General features: G+C 36.4%; 1 protein-coding gene across 1 annotated transcript in view; it reads right to left on the bottom strand.

The window, feature by feature from the left end:
* ACBD6 (acyl-CoA binding domain containing 6) overlaps positions 1 to 27,609 on the bottom strand; it is a 296,302-nt gene that overhangs the window by 179,413 nt on the left and 89,280 nt on the right. Inside the window, exons 4-5 of the mRNA XM_003410973.4 lie at positions 17,676 to 17,758; positions 968 to 1,073 (exon numbers count right to left, since the gene is read on the bottom strand). Of these exons, the coding sequence (XP_003411021.1) occupies positions 968 to 1,073; positions 17,676 to 17,758 (189 nt within the window). The remainder of the gene's footprint in view (positions 1 to 967; positions 1,074 to 17,675; positions 17,759 to 27,609) is intronic.

Genomic DNA, 27,609 nt, shown 5'->3' with positions numbered 1-27,609 from the left:
CACTAGTTGGAATGAGAAGACATGGTTTTATTATTTCATGGTCTGGCTTCTGTTTTTCTCCAGCCACATCTTTCTTGGCTCACATTGTTTCACTACTTAGTGGTAAACAAACAGTATTGCTGATAACCCTTTTATTGTAGAAGTATATAGTCTTACTTGTTCAATACCAGATGTTATTGATAGTATACTACAGGAAAGATGTTGCCTAAAAGTGAGATAATGTTAAAAGTGAGATAAAATTATGTATAGTTAATCTGTGTAGGCAGCTCTCAACTATACATAAATTATTTATCCACTCTACAAATTATCTATGATCACTGCGTGCCCTCTTCCCAACAATTACCAAACCTTTTGACCATTTCAGTCACCTTTCACAGCATCATCAAACAAACGAAAAAGATGATTAAAAGTGAATTAGTAAATTTTGCCCCTTTTTAACAACTACTATTCAGGGACAGTTTAAACTCAGTATGTGAACAGTTTTATTCACAAAGCAAATAAATCAAGGAGTCCTTTTACTAGTGAATTTTAGATTATTGGATTTATGGAAATTCTGACACATACTTTCTTAGAAACATGTTTTCTGAGCAAGTACAATATATCTGTTTAAGGTATAATGTTAGAACACACTAAAGTTATTTATAAATGAGATTTTGGTACCACCTGTAAATTTTTTTTTTTTAATAAATTCTACTTACTATACTAACAGTCTTTCCCTTTATCATAAACAAATGGAAGTTATTTGCTGGAAATTTCAGCTAGTAACTTCTACTTCATGAACAGAAACACGTTAGATACAGGCACAAAAAGCATCTTAACCAGGGGACACCATCTCATTTAGATATTTTGATTTGCTCTTAACCACACTGTTCTTCGAGATAAGTTCATAGATGTGTCACTTAGGAAAAGGCCTTGGGACACAGCAACAAAGCATAAGAAAATAATGAACAGGGCATATTTTTCATACCTCTTCGTCTTTCATATTCACATCCACATTTTTTGATTTGATGGCTTTGGTTATATGGCCAATGTTGTTTTCCCTGCAGTAATCAAATATGTTTTTGTCTTCTTCCCTAATCAGAGTGAAAAAAAAAAAAAGTGTTGGCTTACCAGGTAATACACAGAAGTTACAGATTTTTAATACAATCGATTCGCTATTGACAATTATTAATGATTAAAGATTAATGGAATCTTTGTTTTGATGAAATTTTTTACATTAAGAGTAATGGATTTCAATAAGACATAATACATGTGACCTCTGAAAAGACTGAAATTCTTAACACCTATAATTATAGGGAAAAGCTTTACCTGCTTTAACAAGTCCAGTATACTAATATAACATCTTTAAATAGATTTTTCTCGGTGTTCTTTATTTCCCCAGTTACTTTTATAAACTGATAGATACATATTTCCTTTGATTCTGAATTTTCAATTATGGCATTGTCATAAGATAGCAGTTTTGGGTACCTTATTTACTATTGTCTGCAAAGAGGTATCAAAAGGTCAGGATAGAGCTCACTACTTGCCTTAAGGATACCAGAATAAGTAGACTGTTACTCAAGTTTAAAAATGTGTGTAGTTAAGTAATTTTGTTAAAGGAAAGGTAATTAAGTAGAAGAAAGTGGCATCAACAAAATTCGGAAATTCTCTGAGACAGTAGAAATAAAGAGTAGGAACTGGGAAGCATACTACGTACCAGGCACCATTCTAAGTATATTGCATATACTACTAATTCATTTAATCTAACCCACTAGCTTCACTTTACAGGTGAAGAAACAGGTAAGGAGAGGTTAAATAACCTGCCAAACGGCACCACACTAATCAGTGATAGAACCAGAGCTAAAACTCACTCAGATCAACTGTTACTTTGCATAGTATATTTTTCTATTATATCATGTAGTCTCTTAACTAGTCAGCTATAGTCTATGTCAGGATCTAAAGCAGAAGTTCTTAACATGGGGTCCATAAGCCCTCTAAAATAGTACAGAGAATTATCTGTGTAGATGTGAGTGTATTTTTAAGAGTATGTGTGAGTTAGCCTAGGCTAGCTTCAATCAATCAGATTTTCAAAAGGATCAGTGACTCTCAGAAGGATCAGTAATTTGAAATATTAACAGTGAAACTGTCCTACATGTGGACTGAATTTTCTGGACAGATATAAAAGAATGTATGTTGAGTTCCAAAAATTAAACTAATGTGTTTTTTAAACTGCAATGCCATAGCTTCCATTCATCAGAAATCAAAACACCTGGCCATAAGAGTCCCACTATCTCAAAAGTCAATTTAAATACCTTATGCCCTATAAAAAGTTATTTCCTGTCATTGCTAATTATCTTAAAACACACTGCTCTATTTTACTGAGCACCTACTGCATGCAAAGCTCTGGGTAAGGTATTGTTGATAATAGATACAAAGACAACAAAGTCTGCCTTCAACCCATGTACAGTATAGATGGGATGATAAAATCTGTACACCACATTAACATAAAGTAGAATTTGATCTTTTAAAAAGGCCAAACAGAGTAGCGGAGAAACAGCCTACTTCAAGCTGGAGAAAATGAGGTAGGTTTCAAGAAAGAAACTGTGTTTAGTAAGGATATACGATCACTTGAAAAGTCCTGTTTTGCAGAAGGGAAACTGTACTTCCAGATTACTTACTCTGTAAAGAAAATAGGGAAGTCTGAGGCCAAAACTCCAGAAAGGAGAAGTCTGATTTTTAAAATTAGGGCTGCATATACCACTTCGGCTATATTTAACCATCATCAGAAACAGTTTCTATGGAAAAGTGCACTTAGAGTTCCAATTTGGGAATAACAGGAACCCATTTTTCTCTAATCCAGTAACTAGACCCCTTTAGTTCACGCAGCAGCAACTTTAACAGTGAAAGGACTGTATCATTTTATGTCATAACAAAATCTACACTACCCACCAACTGTTTTGAATTTGAAAAGCATGGGTAGTTGGTGGTGGGGTACAGAAAATTAAAAAAAAAAAAGTTGCCATCCATTTGATTGCAATCCTACAGGACAGGGTAGAACTGCCCTAAAGGGTTTCCAAGGAGCACCTGGTAGATTCGAACTGCTGACCTTTTAGTTAGCAGCCGAGCTCTTAACTACTATGGCACCAGGTCTCCTGTGATCCAAACTGACAAAAGCAACTCGCAAGATTACATAGTAACCTGAGGGGGACAGTGAGTTAATGAGGGAGGAACAACTCAGAAAAGGAGGGTGAGAATGGTTGTCCAGCTCGAAGAATGTAATCAACATCCCTGATTGTACACATAGAAATTGCTGGATTGGTGCATGTTTTGCTGTGTATATTCTCAATAACAACGGCAAAATAAAATTTTAAATAAAGGAAAAGATGATCCTTGAGATGTGTGTTACTCATAACACAGCAATATATCAAGGGTTATTCATAGACGAGAGGACCTTCATACTAGTCCCTCTTCCTTAACTCAACCCCCAAATGTGCATGTACACCCTATGCCGTAAGCAATAAAAGAGCAGACGCAGTAAAAAAAATTATTTGTATTTTGCTTAATATATTTTCAATATGTTTCTTATATTCATCATCTATATCAATACTTTGTTTTGGCATGTTAATATTTTGATGCTCAGGGAGTGTTTAAATATCTGTTTATCATCAATAGTCTATCATTCCTAAATATGCCAGACACATCGAGGTATTTATAAAACACCTTAAGGTAAAGTGTACAATTTAAGTCAGAAATCATAAAGAGAAATTCAACAAAATCACCACAAATGTGCTACAAAGCTGAGTGTCTAATATTAAAAAAAAAAATTGAGTGCTTTCTCCAGGCCTAGCTGCTAAATTTAGATACCCATTCCTCCATCCCAAGTTTTGACTATCTTAGCAGCCAGCAACCAAGCTGTCCTTATACAATGTCACCACCTACTGGCCAAAATGGAGAGATGTCTAAAGCAACAGCTTTCTACACCTTTCTTACCCCTTAACAAGATTACAATCAAACACTATTTCTTCCTGTACATTTCTGTTAAGAGCTCTACATATTCTTCCATAGGCAATCTTTCCCTCTCTATCCATATTATTTTAGATGAAACATGTGAACGAATTATGAAATACAGTAGAGCCTCAATAAATGTTAGTAGTGCCCTTCCTCATCTTCTCACTTTATCCTCCTTTCTCTTATGATTCCTACCCAATTATCTTCTTCCCTCTCACTGTTGAATTTGAGTCAGAAAATTATCGCATTCCTTCTCTGTGGATGAGTATATTAGTGATGCCCTCAAGGATGCCCACATTATCCCTACCACAGGACAGAAAGTCTCTCTTTAGATTACTCCAAGCTTTTTAAAACTGACAAATAATACACTTACATACATGAAGGAAAAATCCCTGGCTTTCTTTGAAATTCTTTTGAAGTATAAGAGCACACTTTCATGGGAAAGAGGGATGGTCTTTAAGTATGGCTGTCTTCCATCCAAGCCCAGGAAGAATAGATCCTTGCCTTTCCCTAGAAATGTTATCTGCACAGATTGCATTGTCCTATCAAAAGAATATTTCAACATCTAAGTCAATTGGCATAATAAAATCTATTAAGAAAACATTCTGCATCCCACTTTGAAGCGTGGCATCTGGGGTCTTAAACGCTAGCAAGCAGCCATCTAAGATGCATCAATTGGTCTCAACCCACCTGGATCAAAGGAGAATGAAGAACACCAAGGACACAAGGTGATTACGAGCCCAAGAGACAGAAAGGGCCACATGAGCCAGCGACTACATCATCCTGAGACCAGAAGAACTAGATGGTGCCCAGCTACAACCGATGACTGCCCTGACAGGGAACACAACAGAGCACCCTTGAGGGAGCAGGAGAGCAGTGGGATGTAGACCCCAAATTCTCATAAGACCAGACTTAATGGTCTGACTGAAACTGGAAGGACCCAGGTGGTCATGGCCCCCAGACGTTCTGTTGCCTCAGGACAGGAACCATTCCCGAAGTCAACTCTTCAGACATGGATTGGACTGGACAATGGGTTGGAGAGGGATGCTGGTGAGGAGTGAGCTTCTTGGATTAGGCAGACACTTGAGACTGTGTTGGCATCTCCTGCCTGGAGGGGAGATGAGAGGGTGGAGGGGGTTAGAAGCTGGCGAAAAGGACACAAAAAGAGAGAGTGGAGGGACAGAGGAGACTGTCTCATTAGGGGGAGAGTATTTGGGAGTGTGTAGCAAGCTGTATACGGGTTTTTGTGTGAGAGACTGACTTGATTTGTAAACTTTCACTTAAAGCACAATAAAAATTATTTAAAAAATTTATTTCAAATGACAGGTTTCATGGCAAGCCACCTAAAGTCCATTTAACTACTATTTCATCTACCTCTCAGAAATAAAAAACACACTTAGGGGACTAATTCAGAAATCCAACTGCTTTAATAAACCGAAAGGAAAACAACAAACAAACAAATCTCATTGCCACTGAATAGATTCTAACTCATGGCAACCCTATGTGCTACTGAGTAGAACTGCTCCATAGGGTTTTCTTGACTATAATTTTAATGGAAGTAGATCACCAGATCTTTTCTTCTCTGGTACTTCCGGGTAGGTTCAAACCGCCAACCTTTTATGTTAGCAATTGAGTGCAAACCATTTGCCCCACCAAAGTACATTTTACAGCTTTTTAAAAAATATTTTATTGTGTTTTAGGTGAAAGTTTACACAGCAGATTAGGTTCCCATTTAGCAGTTTTTGTACAAATTGTTCTGTGACATTGGTCACAATTTTTGCAATGTGTCGATTCTTATTATTTCCATTCTGTTTGTTCTATCTCCATTATCTAGTTTCCCTGCCCCTCCTTGCCTTTTCATCTTTGCTTTTGGGTAAATGTTGACCTTGGTCTTGTGTAGTTGATTGTATAAGGGAGCACATTCCTCACAGATAATATTATTTATATTATAAGCCAGTTTATTATTTGGCTGATGGGAGAAATCTGGGACTGGCTTCAGTTCCAAGTCAAAAGGGTGGTTCGGGGGTTTCTCTAGCCCTATCAGTCCAGTAAGTCTGGTCTGAGTTTTGTTCTACAGTTTTCTCCTATTCTATCTGGAACCTTCTACTGTGTCCGTGGTCAGAAGGGTCAGTAGTGGTAGTTGGGCACCAACTATAAATCTTTCGGTCTCAGGCTAGAAGAGACTATGGTTCGTGTGGGCTTTAGTCCTATAGACTAGTTTCTTTGGTTTCTTTCATTCTCTTTTGTTCCATACAGGAAGAGACCAATAGTTGTATCTTAGATGGCCGCTCTAAGTGCATCCTACAAATTTTGAAATGTATTTTCATTTGTCTTCAATTCAAAATATTTTCTAATTTCTCTTTAGATATCTTCTTTGAGAATTTTCAAAGTCTCTTTCTCTTATATTTCTCTGGTAGGAGTGGCCGACTAATGAGGCGCCATTAGGGCCTTGACCAAAGCAACCCTCAAAACGGTTCAGCTTCCCTCACCTTATTTTCATGTTCACAAATGATAATCTATTAATACATCCTTCTGGGTTCCCCAATACCTAGAAAGTGTGTGCCCTAAGCATTTAGATCACCACAGAGATACAGCCCCTATTATAAATAAATAGCATTTTAATTAACACTTTAGTTTCAGATGAATTTTATATTACTGCTACTCTGCCCCCTAGGGTCTGCTCAACTGTGGGTCTTTTCTCTACATCTGTGAGAGATTTGTGAGGGTGAGGAATGAATGGACCCTGATCTATAGCAAATTCACCAAAAAAGCGACTTTGTGACGTTCCTTAGACGCTAGTTTTTATAAGATGAAAATCTGTATGCTGTCTTTCAAAATTCAGTATTAATGTTGGTGAATAATTATTTCTTCATAGGAATTTAAGTTCCTATTTTCTTTGTTGGATTTATGGTCAGAAGTCGTTGATTTGAAAGGTAAAGGATTATTTTGTATAAATACGATGCTGGAAAATAATGTTGTCATCTCATTGATCTCATTTGATTATGACCAAATATTCTACTGTGTATGCTAAATATAAAGCTCAAAACCTAAACGTTGACTCTTTCTTACATAATCTTACTAAACGCTTTGAAATGACTCAGTATTTTAGAAGTTGGGATAAAAATGTCTACATAAAAACTGTTAAGACGCTCCCTCTATTTAAAAATAAAAAGGATGTTTTAATTTGCAGATATAAAAAAATTACGCAGGCATATTTTACTTTTACTTATAGCTGCTTCTCTCCCTGAAATAAAGTATCTGTTCTTAACTCAACCGTTTTTAGCAAAGCTGGTTTAGGGCTTATTTGGGAGTGGTGAAATAGGTAAAGTCAGCTCTAAACTCCAGGATTAAATAGTAGTCATGGCTTTCATATTTAGCACACAAAAAATTCCTATATTTAATTAATATCTAATTAAAATTTTAGATTCTACGTTCACCTTGTAAAACACTCTGAAGTTTGAGTCTCAGTATTACCAAAGACCATAGACAGAAGACTACGATATGATCCTGAAGTAAAATCTTCCAAATAGCACCTCCTTTCTGAAATACCTTGGTCGTATAAGCCTTGGAGGAGGCAAAAGGTTGCTTGGGCAGTAACCATGCTCAAGAAGCCTAGCATCCTGATCAAAATACTTAAGAAAGTTCTTTTTATTGTTTGCTTTGTCATTCTTAAAATAACTTTTGAAATCCCAGATGGCAAACAGGCATTTGGAGACTATTCACTAACTTGCCGTGTTTCATTGGCTCTAAGACACAAAACTTTTTCACATTTTGACATTTCAGGTAGATCTTAAAATCTACAGCACCTTACAATTAGTTGATGGCACTGTTTTCTTTTTTAATGGTATTTAAAATAATGGTTCTCTTAAAACAAATGGTGTATTGATGAGTTCGTGAAATAATAAGGTAGTTCAAAATACACTGTGCCACATGGAATAAAGAATGACTGAAGAAATTCATATATAATGAGTCATAACCTTCTTACTTATAGTGCTATTGCAATCAGACAGATATAGAAAATAACCAGTTAGGTCTTCCCTTACTATTACGTGGTAATGGCAACCTCTTCTTGTGCCATTTAATAGCTATTTTCAGAATGGGTTACATATGCGATGGACTTTGTCCTTAGACCAGAAAATTCATAAAGCCTTCAAATATTTATCATATTAGTTAGGTTGATAAGGGTCCCTTCAAATTAAACCACTTTAACACATTCTTCTCATTCTTTCAAGGAAGCATTGACAAAAGAAATGCCCCAAATTTATATACTTTTTGCATACTAGTTATATTGGAAAAGTTATTTAATCATGATTTATAAAGACAATGGTTCCTAAAAACATATTTTCACCTCTTCAAACCTGCTTAACTCTAAACAAATTTGACTGAAAATTTCTGATATTTTAAATGACCATAACAAAAAATGTCCAACCCTGATCAATCCCTGCAAAATCAGTGGCCACATCAAAAAAAATCTATAGAATCCTTTTGCTAACAAGCTCTACAGAGCCTGAGCTACATTCTCAACCATTAAGGTAAATCTAAAATCTATAAAAACAATTAATCCAAAAGAAACATCATCAGTGTACTGATAAATGAAAGACTAAAACCCAGTGCCGTTGAGTCGATTCCGACTCATAGCAACCCTACAGGACAGAGTAGAACTGCCCCATAGAGTTTCCAAGGAGTGCCTGGCGGATTCAAACTTTTGACCCTTTGGTTAGCAGCTGTAGCACTTAACCACTACGCCACCAGGGTTTCCAATGAAAGACTACAGCTTCTAATTTTACCAATGAAGCACATTTTTAAAAACACTAAATGGAAAAGGGATTTAATTAAAACGGACATTGCAATAATTTCTCAAACATCTCAGGAGTCAGTATAGTAACTAAGTTACTATGTGGCCTTGTGCAAGTAACCCAACCTCTGTGAGTCTCAGTTTCTTCACCTGTAAAACAGGGATATTAATAGCTTCTACATCTCACAGAGTCATTCTGAAGATTAAGTAATCTATATAACATACTTTTATAATTACTAGCATATAAAAAGTGGAAACCCTGGTGGCACAGCGGCTAAGAGCTATGGCTGCTAACCAGAAGCTCTGCCGTTTGAATCTCCCAGGCGCTCCTCAGAAACTCTTATGGGGGCAGTTCTACTCTGGCCTACAGGGTCACTATGAGTCAGAATCAACTCAACGGCAACAGGTTTTTTTTTTTTTTAAGGGGTTTATATAAAAAGTGGCCAATAAATGTTAATTGTCATTATCATTATATTAAGAATTTAGCATAATATATTTTAAGATGGGGTAATTTCTCATACTCTTACATAATACTGCCAATCAATTCATCTAACAAATATTAATCAGATCTTTCAGGAAATAATAATAAGCCAATGTGATTGTAGCAGAGTGAATGAGGGGTGGGGAGACTGGCATTATATGAGATAGTGAGGGGCCCTGTAAGACATGTTAAGGATTTTTAAATTTTACCCTAACTGTTATGGAAAATCATTAAAGGGCTTTAAAGTAGGGGAGTGACAAGATGAGACTTGAGTTATACATCTGGGGACGACACTGTGAAGGAAGTGAGAAATTCAGTTCTAAAACCACTGTAGTGCCCAGGCCAAGAAATGATGGTGGTTCTGAGTAGTGACAGTAATACAAAAGGCATGATTATGATGATAATGAAAAGTGGAGGCATTTGAATTACTTTGGAACATGAAGACAGAATTTCTGATATATTAGGGGACGAGGGATAGAGGGTAGACCTTTATGACATATAGATCTAAGAGCGACATTTGTTACATAAAATACTGTAAAAGATACCTGATAAAAAAAAAGATACATACATAAAATTTAAAACTAGGTAAAATTTTAAAAATAAAACAATGTAATTAATATATATATATTTCTGTCACAAAGAGTTCAAACTTCAATGAATATCAAGCATTTATTAATATATACAATATAATCAACAAAGTCCTCATAAATTGAAAGACAAGGCAATGAAACCAAAATTGCTTGCTTTCAGTGCTGAAATAGTTGATAATCATGAAATGACGAGTAAGAAGATGGCTGTCTATTATGCAACGCTAATGTCTTTGCTAATACTTCTAAAATATCTTTCTTTTCTCTAAATGCATCCGTAAAACATTTTAACAGAGGGGATCATTTATTTATATTATTTGTAGTACATACACTGGCTTTATTATTGTTATAAATATTGTATATCCACAGCTATATGCATCTTTATATGTGCACATACATATACACACACCAAACTGTTTTATAAACAAGTCTAAGAGCCTAGCATTGCACAGGTACTGAGAGAAGGGAAAATTTAGAAGAAGGCGTAGACGAGAAAAAGAGAATGAAGCGAGGAGAAGAAGAGAGGGAAGATAAAGGAAAAAAGAAGGTGAGAGGAAGATGATGGTTTTAGTTGATGACTGGCCCCTTGTTTAGAAAGAGCTGTTGATCTGCAAACAGGTGGATCTGCCTATATGCTTGGTTGGCATCATGACACTAAGCACATAGGAGCTAAATGAAGCACATTAGAAAAGGGTGAATATGGGAGCCAGGAGACTCTTGCAACAGTTACTGTTTATGTCAAGACCTGCTTGTCCCAAGGGACCCATTTTCACATAATCTATAATTATCTCTTTGCTTTAATCGCCTTGTCATTCCTGAGGCTCTCATGGGCACTGGAAGAGGAAAAGCTCATTAACTAAACCTTTTCTCCTCTCTCCAGCCACCCATGGCTTTTAATTGCTTGGTGCGTTATTATCTAGGAGTGCAACTGGGATCATTTTCATAAGAAAGGGAGGTAGAGAGCAGGAAGGGAGCCATGAGTCCCTGAGGTATGCACCACAGACAAACCTTTGCTTCCTCAATTATTTATACCAGCTGAGGTTTTACAGGCTGAATAAATCCATAACTCAAGTTCATTCTGAGCAGTCACATTCTCCAGGGGGATTTGCCCACTTGCCTATACACACTTGTGTATTACTCAAAGAATAACCAGAAATGAAACAAGACATATGTCATCCAATTCATCACCTATCAACAAAGTGTTAACACAATGTTGACCACAGGCAACACAGTAAAATTGGGAAAGATTATACTACTATCATCTAAATAGACATAGAAGCAGGTTAAACTTTTTGGTGCTAAGGACAGTGATGTCAATGGGACAGTGGTTTCCCAAAGACTTTGCCTATTCCAAGTATAAAAATCCAAATCCTTAAGTTCTAAAACATAAACTGTGTGTACCACTTTCTCTTGAAGCTTCAGTCTTAAAAAGATTTGTTAAAAACAGGTTCCTATCTAACGCTGTTAAGTTTTAAATAACTAATTGGTATTTTATAACACCTTACTTTTTAAATCACTTAAAAACATTTGTTGCAGCTTTTTCTCCAATCACATCTCCTTCAGGAAAACTTCAGAGTGCAATTTATGTGAGTAAAAGGCTTTTATGTTACTGTCATTCCAGTTTATATTCTCATCAAGAATGTAAAATTAAAGCATAAAACAATCACTTCCATTCTAGCTTTTTTTTACATGTTTTCTTCCACTTTATAATCAGGACTAAAGAGCAGCCAATGACGAGATATTTTAAAAATATTTTCAAAATCCATTATTGTTTAATAATTGAAACTTTATATAAAAGCCAATGTTGAAAGCATCTCTTTAAAATTCTACAGGCTTTTGTGCCTGACCACAAGCAGTGACCTCTGGTATTTTCTGCCAAAACAGTTCATTTGTCTCACAGAACAACTAATCAATTCCAGAGCCCATCAATCATTTTAGTTGTATACTAGTCTGGTCTTGCTTAGAGAAGGTCCAGATGGCTGCCTGTGTAAGTGGGATTAATAAAATTCTGATAGATTACATGGCATCAAACTATAAAACGTAACAGGGATGATCAAATTTTATTGCAGGGTGTGGGTGGATACTGTACACTCTTCACTTATTGTATTTTTAATTCTTGTCCTAATTTCTCTATTTCTATGCCAACTTTTAGATCAAAACCTTCAAAGTATACAAGCCACCAAAAGTAATTTCTTGTCAACTGTGCCAATATATGCAGTGCAAAATCAATTCACTCTTTATAAAGCCCTATGCCTGTTACCAGCACTTTTTCTGCCCAACTGCAGTATAAACCTCTGAAGCACAACTGATCTCAAAACTAGAGTTAACTGCCTATGAGTTGTAAGATTTGTTACTCTCTTGTTTCTATGGCTCTAAACACAGATCAAAGAGCATTGGTTCTCCCTTTTGTCTTGCAAAAGCAAACAACTTGTACCCAATTCTATAATCAGACTAACAAGTAATTCTAGCTTCTAACATCAGTCCTTTGCTCTGGGTATCCTCTGTGGGAAGTCCCAAGGCTGAGTAGAAATACTAATAAAAGCTAAATTACACAGTAACTTATTTTGGGCCAGATGCTGTTCTAGGGTAAGGGTGTGCGTGCATGCGTGTGTGTATTCATATAGTCCACATAAAGGCCAGATGAGACAGTTACTACAATTATCCCCATTTTACAGATGAAAAGGTCACAGAGGTAATACACGGTGGACCAAACATCTGAATACTGGCAGTTTGGCTCCATACTTTGTATACTTAATTAGCCTCACACTATATGACCTCTATTACACTACAGAATAGTTAATTAGCTTCTGAATGAGAAACCCGTGTCAGGGCTCTGGGATACTAACAGGAATCAACACCTACGAAATTAGATTGTCACTTTCTGTGACAGAGTGGAAACGAAGGTCAGAACTCAAACAGGAAGAGAGCAACCTCAGAACTGGCCTCAGTGGTCCTCAGCTCAAGAACATTTACAATCAAACTAGGATGGGCCTTTAACTTATCACTTGCAATACACATTAGTCAGGAAAGCTGCCACAGCAATGGAGTCCAGTCTAATTTTTTTTTAATTTATATATAAAAGAATCCAAAACAGACCTTCAAAATACATATATAAAAACACAATGGTTCCACAGAAGAAAATTTTTTCGTTTCATCCAAATTTACCGTTTGATATTTCGAAAATCTCTATAACCTACTGTGGCTTTCACCTCAGCTGAAAACAGTCCTGCTAAGAAATTGGAATTATTCTCAATTAAACCACAAGTTTCTCTTGGAAAAATAAAACACTAAATACTATATTTCATCAAAGTATAGGCAAATTTTGATTACATGAACTTCAAGAAATAGCTTGTTTTTGCTGCTGCAACTGAATTCTGATATTTAAGAAACTATACAGACTACAGCTACATCTGGTCCTTCACTGGAATGCTCCAACATTTCAATATGTAAAATTTTTTTTATCATGATCTAGTTTGTTATAATGAAATTATGTTATAAAATGAATTCTCCCAATATAACAACACGGCTAGTTGCTGTGATTTCTGATTCACTGGAGTAGTAACAGAATTACTGTGTTTCTAATAGTTAAAAGCCTTTTTCAGTGACTCTTTCACATTCCTGTTTCTTATTGTTTCATATCTTAACAGTATTTCCAGAATGCAAAACTATAGATCATAAGAATAAAACCCATTGCTGTCGAGTCGATTTTGACTCACAGTGACTCTACAGGCCAGAGCAGAACTACCCCATGGGGTTTCTAAGGCTGTCATCTTTGCAGAAGCCTACTGCCACATCTTTGTCCTGTGGAGTGGTTGAAGGGCTGGAACCACTGATGTTTCAGTTAACAGTTCAGCACTTAACTGCTGTGCCACCAGGGCTCCTTATCATAAAAATATGAAGACTAATATTTGGATGTTTTAATGAAATAAGGCCAAGATTAACCAATTTTGCCCATAAGCAAAAGTTTATATTTTACCCAATTAACCAATAGTATTTTTAAACCTACTTACATGTAGATGCCAAAAGTACTAAGAACATACCATTTAAAAGCGAAAAAGCTGAGCAGCACAGCTATCTATAATATTTTGTCTCATCATACGTGCACAATAAATCTGTGTTGAACTGAATTAAAATATCTACTTTATGAACTTAAACTACATTATTCTTTGTTATTGTTTCCCATGAACAAAATTCTAAATATTGATTTAAATCTAAGGATGACTTCTTTAAGAACTAAGTAGAGAATGAGGGAAGAAGGTTAACCCTTCCAATACAGTTAGCGCTGCTGTAATCAGTCATGTCACCATACACTTCAAAAGAAGCTGTACGTAGGCTAATTGCCTCCATGAACAGCGGCCTCCTTTGCCATGAGACCAGAGCTGGATGGTGTCTGGCTACCATTACTGAACATTTTGATCAAGGATTCCATAGAAGAGTCTTGATCCAAAGGGGGAAAATGCACAACAGAATTTCAAGTTCTCATGGACTTCAGACTTACAGGAGTCATGAAGGTTGCATAAGCCCCTGAAACTATTGCCCCGAGACAATCTTTAAACCTTAAACCAAAAATATCCCCGGATGTCTTCTTAAAACCAAATAATAGTTCAGCTTACCTAGTAAAAAAGATCTGCCTTAAGCATTATGCTTTTATAAGAGCTATCTATATGGATCAAATTAATAACGGCAATGCGATAAGATTAGATAGAAACCTTAGGGGGCAGTGAATTTAGGTCAATGGGGGAGAACAACTCAGAAAAGGAGGGTGAGAATGGTTGCACAACTCGAAGAATATAATTAATGTCACTAAAAGGTACATATAGGAACTGCTGAATTGGTGTGTTTTGCTATATATATTCCAACAACAAAATAAATTAAAAAATATTAAAAAGTGGCCATTTTACATGTCATATACATATTAACAACGGATTTACATTAAACCGATTATGGTGGGTTAAGCTGCTGCACCAAACCTGGAACATCGTACCTTCAGACTTGTTTAATAAAACAATAAAATGTCTTTATTCTTGGGGCGGGTGGCGGGGGGGGGGGGGCGGGGAATGTAGGCAGCATGTCATTTTGAAAAACAATAGAATCCAGGAGTCCTTAAGTAAATCAGCACACAAAATAAAGATCACTATTACTTATGTAGACAAGTGATTGATATTGTTAGAAAGTTAAGCTTATTGATTTTTTTTTAAAACAAATTCAAGAAATGATCACAATTTATTTATTCAATTAAAAAAATTTTTTTTTTAAGGAAAATAGTCAATATATTTTTTTAATTGCTTAGGAAAAGAAGTGAGGGTGGGCAACTCATAGGAAAACCAAACCGGTTTCTCTCTGCCTTATGATAGGACCACTGGGCTAATTTGACATTAGCGATAGTCACTAAACCATAATAGCACCTTGAGGGAAGCAGCATGGATATCTCCTAAGCTCTGGGTACTTCGTCAGACACTAAGAATACAGAGATGGATAAAACATGATTTTTGCCCTTGAAAAACTAAAAGTTTAGTGGAGAAAATAAGGTTTTTAAAAAATTACAATTCAATGTGGTATAATGTGATAAATGCTATTACAAAGGTAAGAACAAAGGACTATGGGAAAACAGAGAAGGAATGATTAACCTGGCCTCCTACCACCTAGTAAAGTAACTCTAAAGGTTTGCTGGCTTAATTTGACTATTTAATAAACTTTGACTAGTAGGGTTAAGGTTCAGCAATGCCATTTTTTAAAACACTCTAAAGGACAGAATACAAAAATTAAGAACCTCAGAATACTTTCTCAATATATAAGAGCTGAGGGAAAGAAGGGTTAAACTCTGAAAATGTTTTTCAAACCGTGCTTCCTCAAAAATATTACTATTATGGGCTTCTCAGAGTTTTCAAGGTCCACTAACGGGTGAGAGTGGCATGTGTACTCCAGGCCAGCAGCAGTTTTTTTGTTTTAAATAATTTTTATTGTGCTTTAAGTGAAAGTTTACAAATCAAGTCAGTCTCTCACACAAAAACCCGTATGCAGCTTGCTGCACACTCCCAAATACTCTCCCCCTAATGAGACAGTCTCCTCTGTCCCTCCACTCTCTCTTTTTGTGTCCTTTTCGCCAGCTTCTAACCCCCTCCACCCTCTCATCTCCCCTCCAGGCAGGAGATGCCAACACAGTCTCAAGTGTCCGCCTAATCCAAGAAGCTCACTCCTCACCAGCATACCTCTCCAACCCATTGTCCAGTCCAATCCATGTCTGAAGAGTTGACTTCGGGAATGGTTCCTGTCCTGAGGCAACAGAACGTCTGGGGGCCATGACCGCCTGGGTCCTTCGTTTCAGTCAGACCATTAAGTCTGGTCTTATGAGAATTTGGGGTCTACATCCCACTGCTCTCCTGCTCCCTCAAGGGTGCTCTGTTGTGTTCCCTGTCAGGGCAGTCATCGGTTGTAGCCAGGCACCATCTAGTTCTTCTGGTCTCAGGATGATGTAGTCGCTGGCTCATGTGGCCCTTTCTGTCTCTTGGGCTCGTAATCACCTTGTGTCCTTGGTGTTCTTCATTCTCCTTTGATCCAGGTGGGTTGAGACCAATTGATGCATCTTAGATGGCTGCTTGCTAGCGTTTAAGACCCCAGATGCCACGCTTCAAAGTGGGATGCAGAATGTTAATATATTTTATTATGCCAATTGACTTAGATGTCCCCTGAAACCATGGTCCCCAGGCCCCTGCCCCTGCTACGCTGGCCTTCGAAGCATTCAGTTTATTCAGGAAACTTCTTTGCTTTTGGATTAGTCCAAATGGTATCTTTACTCCTCCCAAATCTTTATCAGTCTTTCCCTACTCCATCCCAAATAAATGTTTAAGTAAAAATGGTGTGCTTGCTACATAGAGAGATTCAAGGCAGGTTCCTTAGTGTTAACTGACTGATCATTAACAATGACTATGAGCTATGACTGTAGAAGCTATGAACATTCAAAGTTTTTGATTCATAGTAGGAGCAATAATGGTCTACTTAAGATGCTACCTGGGAGTTCATATCACTACTTCTTTATATGGTAGAAAATGTCAGCAAGCTCTTTTCTGTAAGAGCAAGGCATAAATTTTTGGTATAATTTCCTCTTAATTCTCTAAAGATATATACTTTCCTTCAATAAATTTAGGTGAACCCAGTTTTCCACCTGAAAATGAGAGCACATTTATTTCATGTTAATAAGTAAGAAAAGTTCAGATAACTCAAAAAGAGTAAGAGCATCAGATTCTTTTTTCCTGTTTTTGTTTGTAAAGTCACAATCTTAGAAAAATGTATCATATGGCTCTTTAAAGCATCATAAGATCCTTTTTTCTGATTTACAAATAGTACTGAAAGAAAAAGGGTATTCAAGAAATTTTATACATAGTATATACAATGGAAGAGCTTTGATAAACAATACAAAATGACTTAATTTGTAGCTAGAGTAAATAAAAAATGAAAAATAAAATCTTTAAAAGAAAAAATAGTCTTTTGAGAAAAATTAGTAACAATAACAAAAATCTATTGCTTTAGATTGTTTGAGACACAAAATCCTACTCTGCCAACTACTTACGTGGGGAACAGTTACTACCTGGCACTAATTTAAATACTCATTGATTTTATAGATTATGTACCTAAAAAATTCTTTCCTGCCATTTATTATACTACCAGAGATACTGCCAAATCAGTTTCATGTTAAAAAAAAAAATACTTCACAAGTTGAATATTTCAGCATTAAAACACACACACACATATGTATATATCATAAGTTGGGGGCTGACTCAATGGCAGCTAACAACAACAAATTATCAACGACCAGAAGAGAAATTACCTGATGATTTCTTCATGATAAAGTGAACTAACAACTGGCCCACCAAACCCTGTATTTGCCTCTTTTCCTTTCTTCACTGGTGTCTGTGGGAAAAATAAAAGAAGGGTTAGAGAAAAACATGTGGTTTAAAGTAGTGTCAATTTAAACCAGTTACAAAAATATTACTCTGCTAAGGAATACTGAGGCTTTTAAGGAGCCCAGGTGGCATAGCAGTTAAGCACTCAGCTGCTAACCAAAAGGTTGGAGGTTGGGGTCACTACAAGTTAGAATAGAGTCAACAGCACCTAACAACAACTGAGGATTTTACCCCCAACAATTTCTCCAAGGCCCTACTAACAATTTTAAGATGGTATCGGAAAGCTAGTAATACTTTCAGGTCATCATCTTAGTGGAATAATTACTAACTGGTAATGTAAGGTCATTCCAGTACTGCCTTCCGCAGTCACGTAAAGGAATTCCCATAGGTGACTGTAAAATGTTATCTATGTTCAATGTGGAAAATGTAGATGCTGGATTTGAATAATGAAAACGAAATATGAAGTACAAATACCACGCGTAAATTTGATCAGAAAAATCGTATCTAGAGTAACAAAATTAAAGTTCTTAAATAAGAAATAAATAAAACTGCAGTAAAACTTAAAATGAAACCACAGATAAAAATGAAGAAAATATTTTTCGATAAAAAGGAAGGGGCTGGGGGGGAGAAAAAGAAAAACAGAGAGAGGTGTATGCTCAAAAAAGAAAAAGGAGGTAAACTGTAAAGAAAACATTCCAAAATAAAAGATCCAACAGGCCTTGCCCCATGGTCTCAAAAAGCAAAAGAGTAGGATTAATATAGAAATAAAATTCTTCCAAAACGCATAACGGGGAAGCAGTGAACTTAGATTATTATTATTGTCTGAAAGGATCAAACTGCAACCTCTGCAAAAGCTCACACCTCCTGCAACATTGGCAGTTTTTAGACCAGGACACCCTGCAAAAGTAAAAATTCCGACTCAGCATAAAATACTGTTTTAGAATAAAAATTAAATTATTTTGTTTAATTTTACTGTAGAAAGACTAATTTCACTTCAAAAAGTGTAGGCAATCTTCACGTGTTGTTTCTGTACTTTAAAGAAGCAGTTATGTTTTATTGTTATTTAAAAAAAATTGCATTCTTTTATAGCAAAGTAAATCTGTTGCTGTTACTAAGTGCCATCCAGTCTATCTCCGACTCGTATCGACCCCCTGTGACAGTGCAGACAGTTTCCCAGGTTGTAATTTTTATGGAAGCAGATCACCAGGTCTTTCTCCTGCAGAGCCTCTGGATGGGTGCAAACGACCAACCTTTTGGTTAGCAGTCGAGTGCTTAACCATTGTGCCACCAGGGCTCCTCAAATTAAATCTATAAGCAATATACATATATAAAAAATAATAATACATTATGACCAAGCAGAATTTATCTGAAGAATGCAAAGCTGATTTCAAATTCAAGAAATCAATCAATAAGAAAAGGTCTTTATTTATTACGAATTTCCCTCTGTTAGCTGTTGTCGAGTCGATTCCAACTCATGATGATCCCATGTGTTACAGAGCACAACTGCTCCACATGGTTTTCTTGGTTGTAATCGTAACAGAAGTAGATTGCCAGACCTTTTTCTTCTGTGGCATTGCTGGGCAGGTTCAAACTGCCAACCTTTTCGGTTAGCAGTTGAACACAAACCATTCACACCACCTAGGTACACTCTGAAAGTTTTGCAATGTGTTTTCATTTGTGTTCACTTCAAAATACTTCCTAATTTCTCTTGAAATATCTTCTTTGAGAATTTTCAGTCTCTGTTAGTGATTTCTAGTTTGATCATGTTGTAGCCACAAAAAATATTTTTGTGATTTCAATGCTTTTAAATGAGACATTTTGTGATCCAGAACATGGTCTCTCTTGGTCCACGTTCCCTGGGCACTTGAAAAGAATGTGTATTCTGGTGTGGTTGGGTACAGTCCTTTATAGACATAAACTAGATCAAGTTGCTTGATTGTAATGCTCAAGTCTCCTATCTTCTATTTTTCTATTCACTTGTTCTATCAATTACTAAGAAATAACGACAGCTCCAACTATAATTGTAGACTTGTCTGTTTTTCCTTAAGTTCAATCAGGTTTTGTTTCATGCACTTTGGTGCATACACATTTAGGATTATTATATCCTCCAGATGAACTGACTCCTTTACCATGAAATATTCTTGTTTATCCTTGTTCTGAAATCTACCTAGTCTGATATTAATATAACCACTGTAGTTCTTTTTACAAAATAAACTTTACTTTTTTTAATCAATATTTTTAAAAGCCAGTTTGGGTTTACAAAAAATTGAGCAGATAGTACAGAGTTCCCATACGGTCCTGCTCCCTGCACATAGTTTCCCCTATTGTTAACACCTTGCAATGGTGTGGTATATTTAGTACAAGCGATAAGCCAATACTTATACAGTATTGTTAAAGTCCACAGTTTACATTAAGATTCACTCTTTGTGTTGTACAGTTCAATGGGTTTTGACAAATGCATGTCTTGTATCTACCATTGCAAAATCATAAAGAATAATTTCACTACCCTAAGAATCCCCACTATAGTGGTATACCACCAGGGCGCCTTTGAACAGGTTTTGTAGGGACGATATTGCATAAGTTTACTACCTATACTTTCTTGACGTCTGTAAGACCTAAATGATTATTTTTATCCTAATAGAGCTCCAAGACAATCCAATGAAAATAATATTGCCCATAAATTCTCTGGAGCATCTGCCTAAGAACCACTGCCCATGGTTATTCAATATCTTCAGGCCTCACAGGATGAGGTAATGGTACAATGGATTTCTTCTCAGTGGTGGTACAATGGTTAAGTGCTTGGCTGCTAACCAAAAAGTCGGTGGTTCAAATCCAACAGCAGCTCCACGGGAGAAAAGACCTGGTGATCTGCTCCTGTAAAGATTACAGCCTAGAAACCCTATGAGGCAGTTCTACTCTGTCACACAGGGTCACTACGATTCGAAACCAGCTTGATGGCACACAACAAAGAATCTCCAGTGCTCTAAATATTCAACACTCTTTCCTTCCCCCAAAACCCTGGAAGCTGCTGAAATTTTTACTGAGTCTATTGCTTGCCTTTTCCAGAATGTCATATAGTTGAATCATACAGACCGGCTTCTTTCACTTAGCAATATGCATTTAAAGTTCCTCCAAGTCTTTGTCAACTGTGTATCTTCTTTGGTCTATTCAGGTCCTTTGGGCATTGGTAATTGGGTTGTTTTCTCATTGTTGGGTACGATTGCCTTTGCTCCTTTGCCAAAGGTCAGTTGACTATATTTGTGTGAGTCCATGACTGGGTTTTCTACTTTGTTCCATCGATCTACTTGTCTATTCTTTCACCAATACCCCGCTCTCTTGATTACTGTAGCTCTATACTAAGTCTTGAAATCAGGTACTGTCAGTCCTCCCAACTCTGTTCTTCAGGATTGTGTTGGCTATTCTAGGTCTTTTGCTTTTCCATATAAACTCTGGAATTGGTTTGTGAATATTCATAAAATAACTTGGTGGGATTTTGATTGGGATTGTGCTGAATCTAGAGACAAAGATGGGAAAAATTGACATCTTAACAATATTGAGTCTTCCTATCCATGAATATGGAGCCCTGGTGGCGCAATGGTTAAGAGTCCAGCTGCTAACCAAAAGGTCAGCAGTTCAAATCCACCAGCTACATCTTGGAGACCCTATGGGGCAGTTCTACTCTGTTCTATATGGTTGCTATGAGTCGGAATTGACTCTATGGCAACGGATATCCAGGAATATGCAATATTTCTTTGCTTATTTACATGTTCTTTGATTTTTTCATGAGTTTTATCGTTTTTCTCATATAGATGCTGTCCATATTTTGTTAATTTCATCTTTTGGGAACTAATATAAATGAGGCTGTACTTTCTATTTCAAATTTTAAGTGTTCATTGCTGGCATATTGGAAAGGAATTGACTTTATTTTCAGTTCCTTTATTATTAGGTATCATTAATATTAAACATGAATATAAAGATAAAATATTTCCTTTTATTATCTTCTGCAATCGCTAGGACTTCCAGTAGAATGTTGAGTAAGTGTGATGAGAGGGTACATCATTGCCTTTTTACTGATCTTAGGGACAAAGCACCTAGTTTCTCACAAATCAGTATGATGTTAGCTGTAGGTTTTATTGAAGATGTTCTTTATCAAGCTAAGGAAGTTCCCCTCTGTTACTAGCTTGCTGAGAGTTTTTACTATGAATTGACTTTGGACTTTGTCAAATGCTACTGATATGATCATGCAATTTTTCTTCTTTAGCCTGTTGTGATGGGTTACATTAATTGATTTTAAAATTCTGAACTAACCCTGCATATCATGAATAAATCCTACTTGTTCATGGTATATAATTCTTTTTATGCACTGTGGTCGGATTCGATTTGTTAATATTTTTTAAAATAATATTGTGTTTTCAGTAAAGGCTTACGCAGCAGTTTAATGATAATTTCTATACAAGTTGTTCAGTGACATTGGTTACATTCTTTACAATGCATCAACTTTCTCATTATTTCTGCTCTGGTTATTCCACTTCCACTGATCTAGTTTCTCAGCCCCCTTACATTCTCATCTTTGTTTTAAAGTAATTGTTGACCGTCTGGTCTCAAATAGGTGAATTTTTAAAGGAGCACTTACAGGCGATATTTATTATTTTGTGAGCCAATCTGTTATTTAACTACAAGGGGACTTCAGGGGTCAGTTTTGGCTCAAGGTTTGAAGAGTATCTCAGGGCAATAGTCTCAGGAGTCCTCTAGTCTTAACCAGCCTAGTAGGTCTGGTTTTTGTTTTGTTTTTAGGAGCCTGAGGTTCTATTCCACACTTTTCTCCCATTCTATCAGGGTCCATCTGTTGTGGCTCTGATCAGAACAGCTGGTAGTGGTAGCTGGGCACATCTTAGTTATTCTGGTCTCAGGGTAGAAGAGGCTGTGGTTCTTGCAAACTATTTGTCCTGCTGACTAGTTTCTTCTTTGAGTCTTTGGTTTCCTTCTTTCACTTTTGCTCTGGATGAGTTGTGACCAATAGTTTTATCTTAGATGGCCACTCACAAGCTTTTAAGACCCCAGACACTACTCACCAAACTAGTATGTAGAACATAACTTTAAGAATGGTATTATGCCAATTGAGTGAAACGTCCCACAAGACTATGGTCTTAATCCTTCAAACCCAGAAATCCAATCCTGTGAGAAGTCTGGTTATGTCTAAGAAGTACCTGTAACTGTGCCCTCTATGTGTTTTATGGTATTTTTTTTATGAATGTATGTGCATACAGTCACATAGATGCACATAGATATATATATACACCTATATGTATACCCATATGCATACATACCCACATACATATATACCCCCACATATAGTTTTTTAGTTGTTTCAAAATTATAAGTGCCATAGCATTTACCAACAGGTCCTTTTTTCTTGCGTATTTTAGTTACATCATTTACCTTTGTCACGCTGTGTACACTTCACCTTCATTTGGTGTTAGCCAGTTAATTATTACTTTTTTATTGTGATTTAGGTGAAAGTTCACATAGCAAATAAGTTTCTCATTCAAGAGTTAATACACAAATTGTTTTGTGACACTGGTTGGCAACCCTATGATGCCTCAACACTCTCCCCTTCTCTACCCTGCATTTCCTGTTTCCATTCATCCAGTTTTCCTTTTCCTTGCTGCCTTCTTGTCTTTCCTTTTGGGCTGGTGTGTCCATTTAGTCTCATATACATGATTGAACTATGAAGCACATTCCTCATGTGTGTTATTGTTGGCCCTATAAACCTGTCTAATCTTTGGCTGAAGAGTGAACCTCAGAAGTGACTTCAGTACTGAGTTAAAAGGGCCTCTGGGGAGCCATAATCTCAGGGTTTCTCCAGTCTGTCAGACCAGAAGCCTGGTGTGTGTGTGTGTGTGTGTGTGTGTGTGTGTGTGTGTGTGTGTGTGTGAATTTGGATTTTGTTCTACATTTTCTTCCCACTCTGTATGGGACCGTCTATTGTGATCCCTGCCCCAGTTAGTTAATATTTTGTTGATAACTTTTGTATCTAAGCTCATGAAAAATGTTAGTCTGTAGTTTTCCTTTTTTGTAATGTTTTTATCTGGCTTTGGTATTAGGATAATGCTGCCCTCATAGAACAAGTTAGGAAGTGTTCCTTCTGCTTCTACTTTCTGGAGGAAAATGCAGAGAACTGGTATTGTTTCTTCCTTAAATGTTTAGTAAAACCATCTGGGGCTGGTGTTTTTTTTGGAAAGTATTAATTATTGACTAAATTACTTTAATAGATATAAGCCTATTCAGATTATCTATTTCTTTTTGCATAAGTTTTGGTATTTTGTGTCTTTCAAGGAATTGGTCCTTTTTTCTAAGTTATCAAATTTGTAGAGCTCTTTGTAATATTCTGTTATTATCCTTTTAATGTCCATGGAGCCAGTAGTGATTGTCCCTCTTTCATTTCTGATATTAGTAATTTGTGTCTTCTCTCTCATTTTTTCCTTGGTTAGCCTTGCCAAAGGTTTATCAATTTCACTGACCTTTTTTTAATAACCAGCTTCTCGTTTTATTGATTTTCTCTATTGCTTTCCTGTTTTCAATTCCACTGATTTCTGATCTAATGTTTTATTATTATTTTTCTTCTGATCACTTCAGATTTATATTGCTCTTCTTTTTCAAGTTTCCTAAGGTGGAAGGTAAAAGCTTACGTAATTGATTTTAGATCTTTCTTCTTTCCTAGCATATATATTCAATACTATAAATATCCCAGTAAGCATTGCTTTTGCTGCATCTCAAAAATTTTGATAATATTTTCATTTACATTTAGTTCAAAAAATTTTTTAATTTCTCTTGAGAATTCTTCTTTGACCATGTATTTTTTAAAAGTGTGTTGTTTAAGCCCCCACCAGACTGAGTCTAGCACAACTAGATGGTGCCTGGCTACCACCACAGACTGCTCTGACAGGGATCACAACAGAGGGTCCCAGGCAGAGCTGGAGGAAAACGTAGAACAAAATTCTAACTAAAAAGACTTACTGGTCTGACAGAGACTGGAGAACCCTGAGAGTATGGTCCCCAGATACTCTTTTAGCTCAGTAATGAAGTCACTCCTGAGGTTCACCCTTTAGCCAAAAGTTAGACAGGTCCATAAAATAAAATGAGACTAAATGGGCACACCAGTCCAGGGGCAAGGACAAGAAAGTAGGAGGGGACAGGAAAGCTGGTTATGTGGAACCTAAGGTCAAGAATTAGAGGGTGTTGACGTGTCATGGGGTTGGCAACCAATGTCACAAAATAATATCTGTATTAACTGTTTAATGAGAAGCTAGTTTGCTCTGCAAACCTTCATCTAAAGTATAATTAAAAAAAATAAAAGTGTGTTTTTTAATCTCCAAATATTTTGGGACTTTCCGTATATCTTTTTGTTATTGATTTCTAGTTTAATTCCACTATTGCCTGAGAGGAGCCCTGGTGGCAGAGTGGTTAAGAGCTTGGCTGCTAACCAAAAGGTCAGCTGTTCGAATCCACTGGCTACTCCTTGGAAACCCTATGAGGCAGGTTCTACTCTGTCCTATAGGGTCACTATGAGTCGGCGCAACAGCAATGAGTTTGATGGTCTGAGCACGCACTGCATGATACCTAGACTTTTAAATTTGCTAAGGTGTGTTTGTTATCTTGGTGAATTGCCACGGATATGGTCTATTCTTGGTGAATGTTACACATGGGCTTGAGAATGTGTATTCTGCTGTTGTCAGATGAAATATCTATGAATGCCAGTTTGATCTAGGTGATTGATGGTGCTGTTCATTTCAACCATATTCTTGCTGATTTCCTGACTAACGGATTTATCAGTGTTGAAGTCTCCAACTATCATAGTGGATTCGTCTATTTCTCCTTGCAGCTCTATCAGTTTTTGCCTCACATACTTTGATGCTCTGTAGTTCAGCGCATACCCATTAAGGACTGTTACTTCTTCTTGGAGAACTGACGCCTTTATCATTATGAAATGCCTCTCTTTATCTCTGATAGATATCCTTGCTCAGAAGTCTGCTTCATCTAAGATTAAAATAGCTATCCCAGTTTCTTTTGATTATTGTAAACATGATGTATCTTTTTCTTTAAATGTAACCTGTGTCTTTATTTCAAAGTAGCTTCTTGCAGACACCATATAGTAGAATCTTTTTTTTAATTTACTCTGACAATCTTTGTGTTTTAATCGGTGTATTTAGAACATTCACATTTTAAAGTAATTATTGATATAGCTGGATGAATATCTACCATATTTGCAACTGTTTTCTATTTGTTGCACTTGCTGCTTCTTTTTTAAATCTCCCCCTCTTTTTCTTCCTTCTCTGGTTTTAACTGAGTATTTTATGATTCAATTTCTCTCTTCTCTTAGTCTTTCAATTATAAACTCATTACCTTTAAGTTGATTCTGACTGATGGTGACCCCATGTATTACAGAGTAGAATTGCTCCATAGGGTTTTCTTGGATATAATCTCTATGGAAGCAGATCACAAGGCCTTTCTTCTGAGGTGCCACTGGGTGGGTTTAAACTACCAACCTTTAGGTTAGTAGCTGAGCATAAACCATCTGCACTACCCAAGGACTTCTATCAATTACACATCCTAAAAAAATTTTTTTTTTTAGTGGCTGCCCTAGACTTTGCAATATACATTTACAACTAATCGAAGGCCACTTACAAATAACATTATACTACTTTATGAGAAGTAAAGGTACCTTATATTTCATATAAATGGGTTCATATGTGACCTTTTGTTTCTAGCCTTTTTCACTTAGCATAATATTTTTGAGTTTTGTCCATGTTGTGGCATGTATCAGTACTTCCCTTTTTATGGCCGAGTAATATTCTATTGTGCGCATATGCTACACTTCATTTATTCATCTGCTGATTGGCATTTGGATTGTTTGTACCTTTGGGTTACTGTGAATAGTACTGCTATAAATATATGTGTATAAGAATTAGACTGAGTACTTGTTTTCAATTCTCAGGAACTGTCAAATGGTTTCCACGGTGGCTGAAGCATTTTACATTTCCACCAGCAATGTATGATGGTTCCAATTCCTCTGTATCTTCATCAACACTATTATTATCTGTCATTCTACTGGGTGAGAAAGGCACCCTGGTGGTGCAGTGGTTAAAGCATTCAGTTGCTAACCAAAAGGTTGGTGGTTCAAACCTACCAGCTGCTCTGCAGGAGAAAGATGTGGCAGTCTGCTTCCGCAAAGATTTATAGCCTTGGAAACCCTATGGGGTACGTCTACTCTGTCCTATAAGTCGCTGTGAGTCAGAATTGCCTTGATAGAAGTGGATTTTGGTTAGTGGACGAGAAGTGCTATCTCATTTACATTTAATTAATCACTAATGTTGTTCAGCAACTTTTCATGTGATTATAAGTCATTCCTGTATCTATGCAAGTCTTTCGTCCGCTTAAAAATTTTATTTTTTGTTTTTATTAGTGAGTTGTAAGAGCTCCTATATATTCTGGATACTAGACACATCATATATATGATTTACAAATATTTTCTCCCTTTCTGTGGCATAGGTTTTCACTTTCTTGATGGTGTCCTTTGATGCAGAAATGTTCTTAATTTTGATTAGTCCAATTTATTTATAATTTTTTCTGCTGCTTGTGTTTTTGACGTTATTTCTAACAATCCATGGCCAAATCCAGGGTCATTAGCATTTACTGCTATGCTTTCTTCTAAGACTTTTAAACTTTTAGCTCTTATACATAGGTGGTTGATCCATTTTGAGAAAATTTTTGTATACAGCATGAGGGAGAAGAAAACTTTATTCTCTTGCATATCGATATCTAGTTCTCCTACCAGCATTTGTTAAAGATACTATTTTT

The sequence above is a fragment of the Loxodonta africana genome, chromosome 25 (genome assembly GCF_030014295.1).
Source record: "Loxodonta africana isolate mLoxAfr1 chromosome 25, mLoxAfr1.hap2, whole genome shotgun sequence".
In the NCBI taxonomy this organism is placed as follows: domain Eukaryota; kingdom Metazoa; phylum Chordata; class Mammalia; order Proboscidea; family Elephantidae; genus Loxodonta; species Loxodonta africana.
Note: the sequence above shows the minus strand (reverse complement) of the source record. Positions and strands in the feature narration are given on the sequence as shown.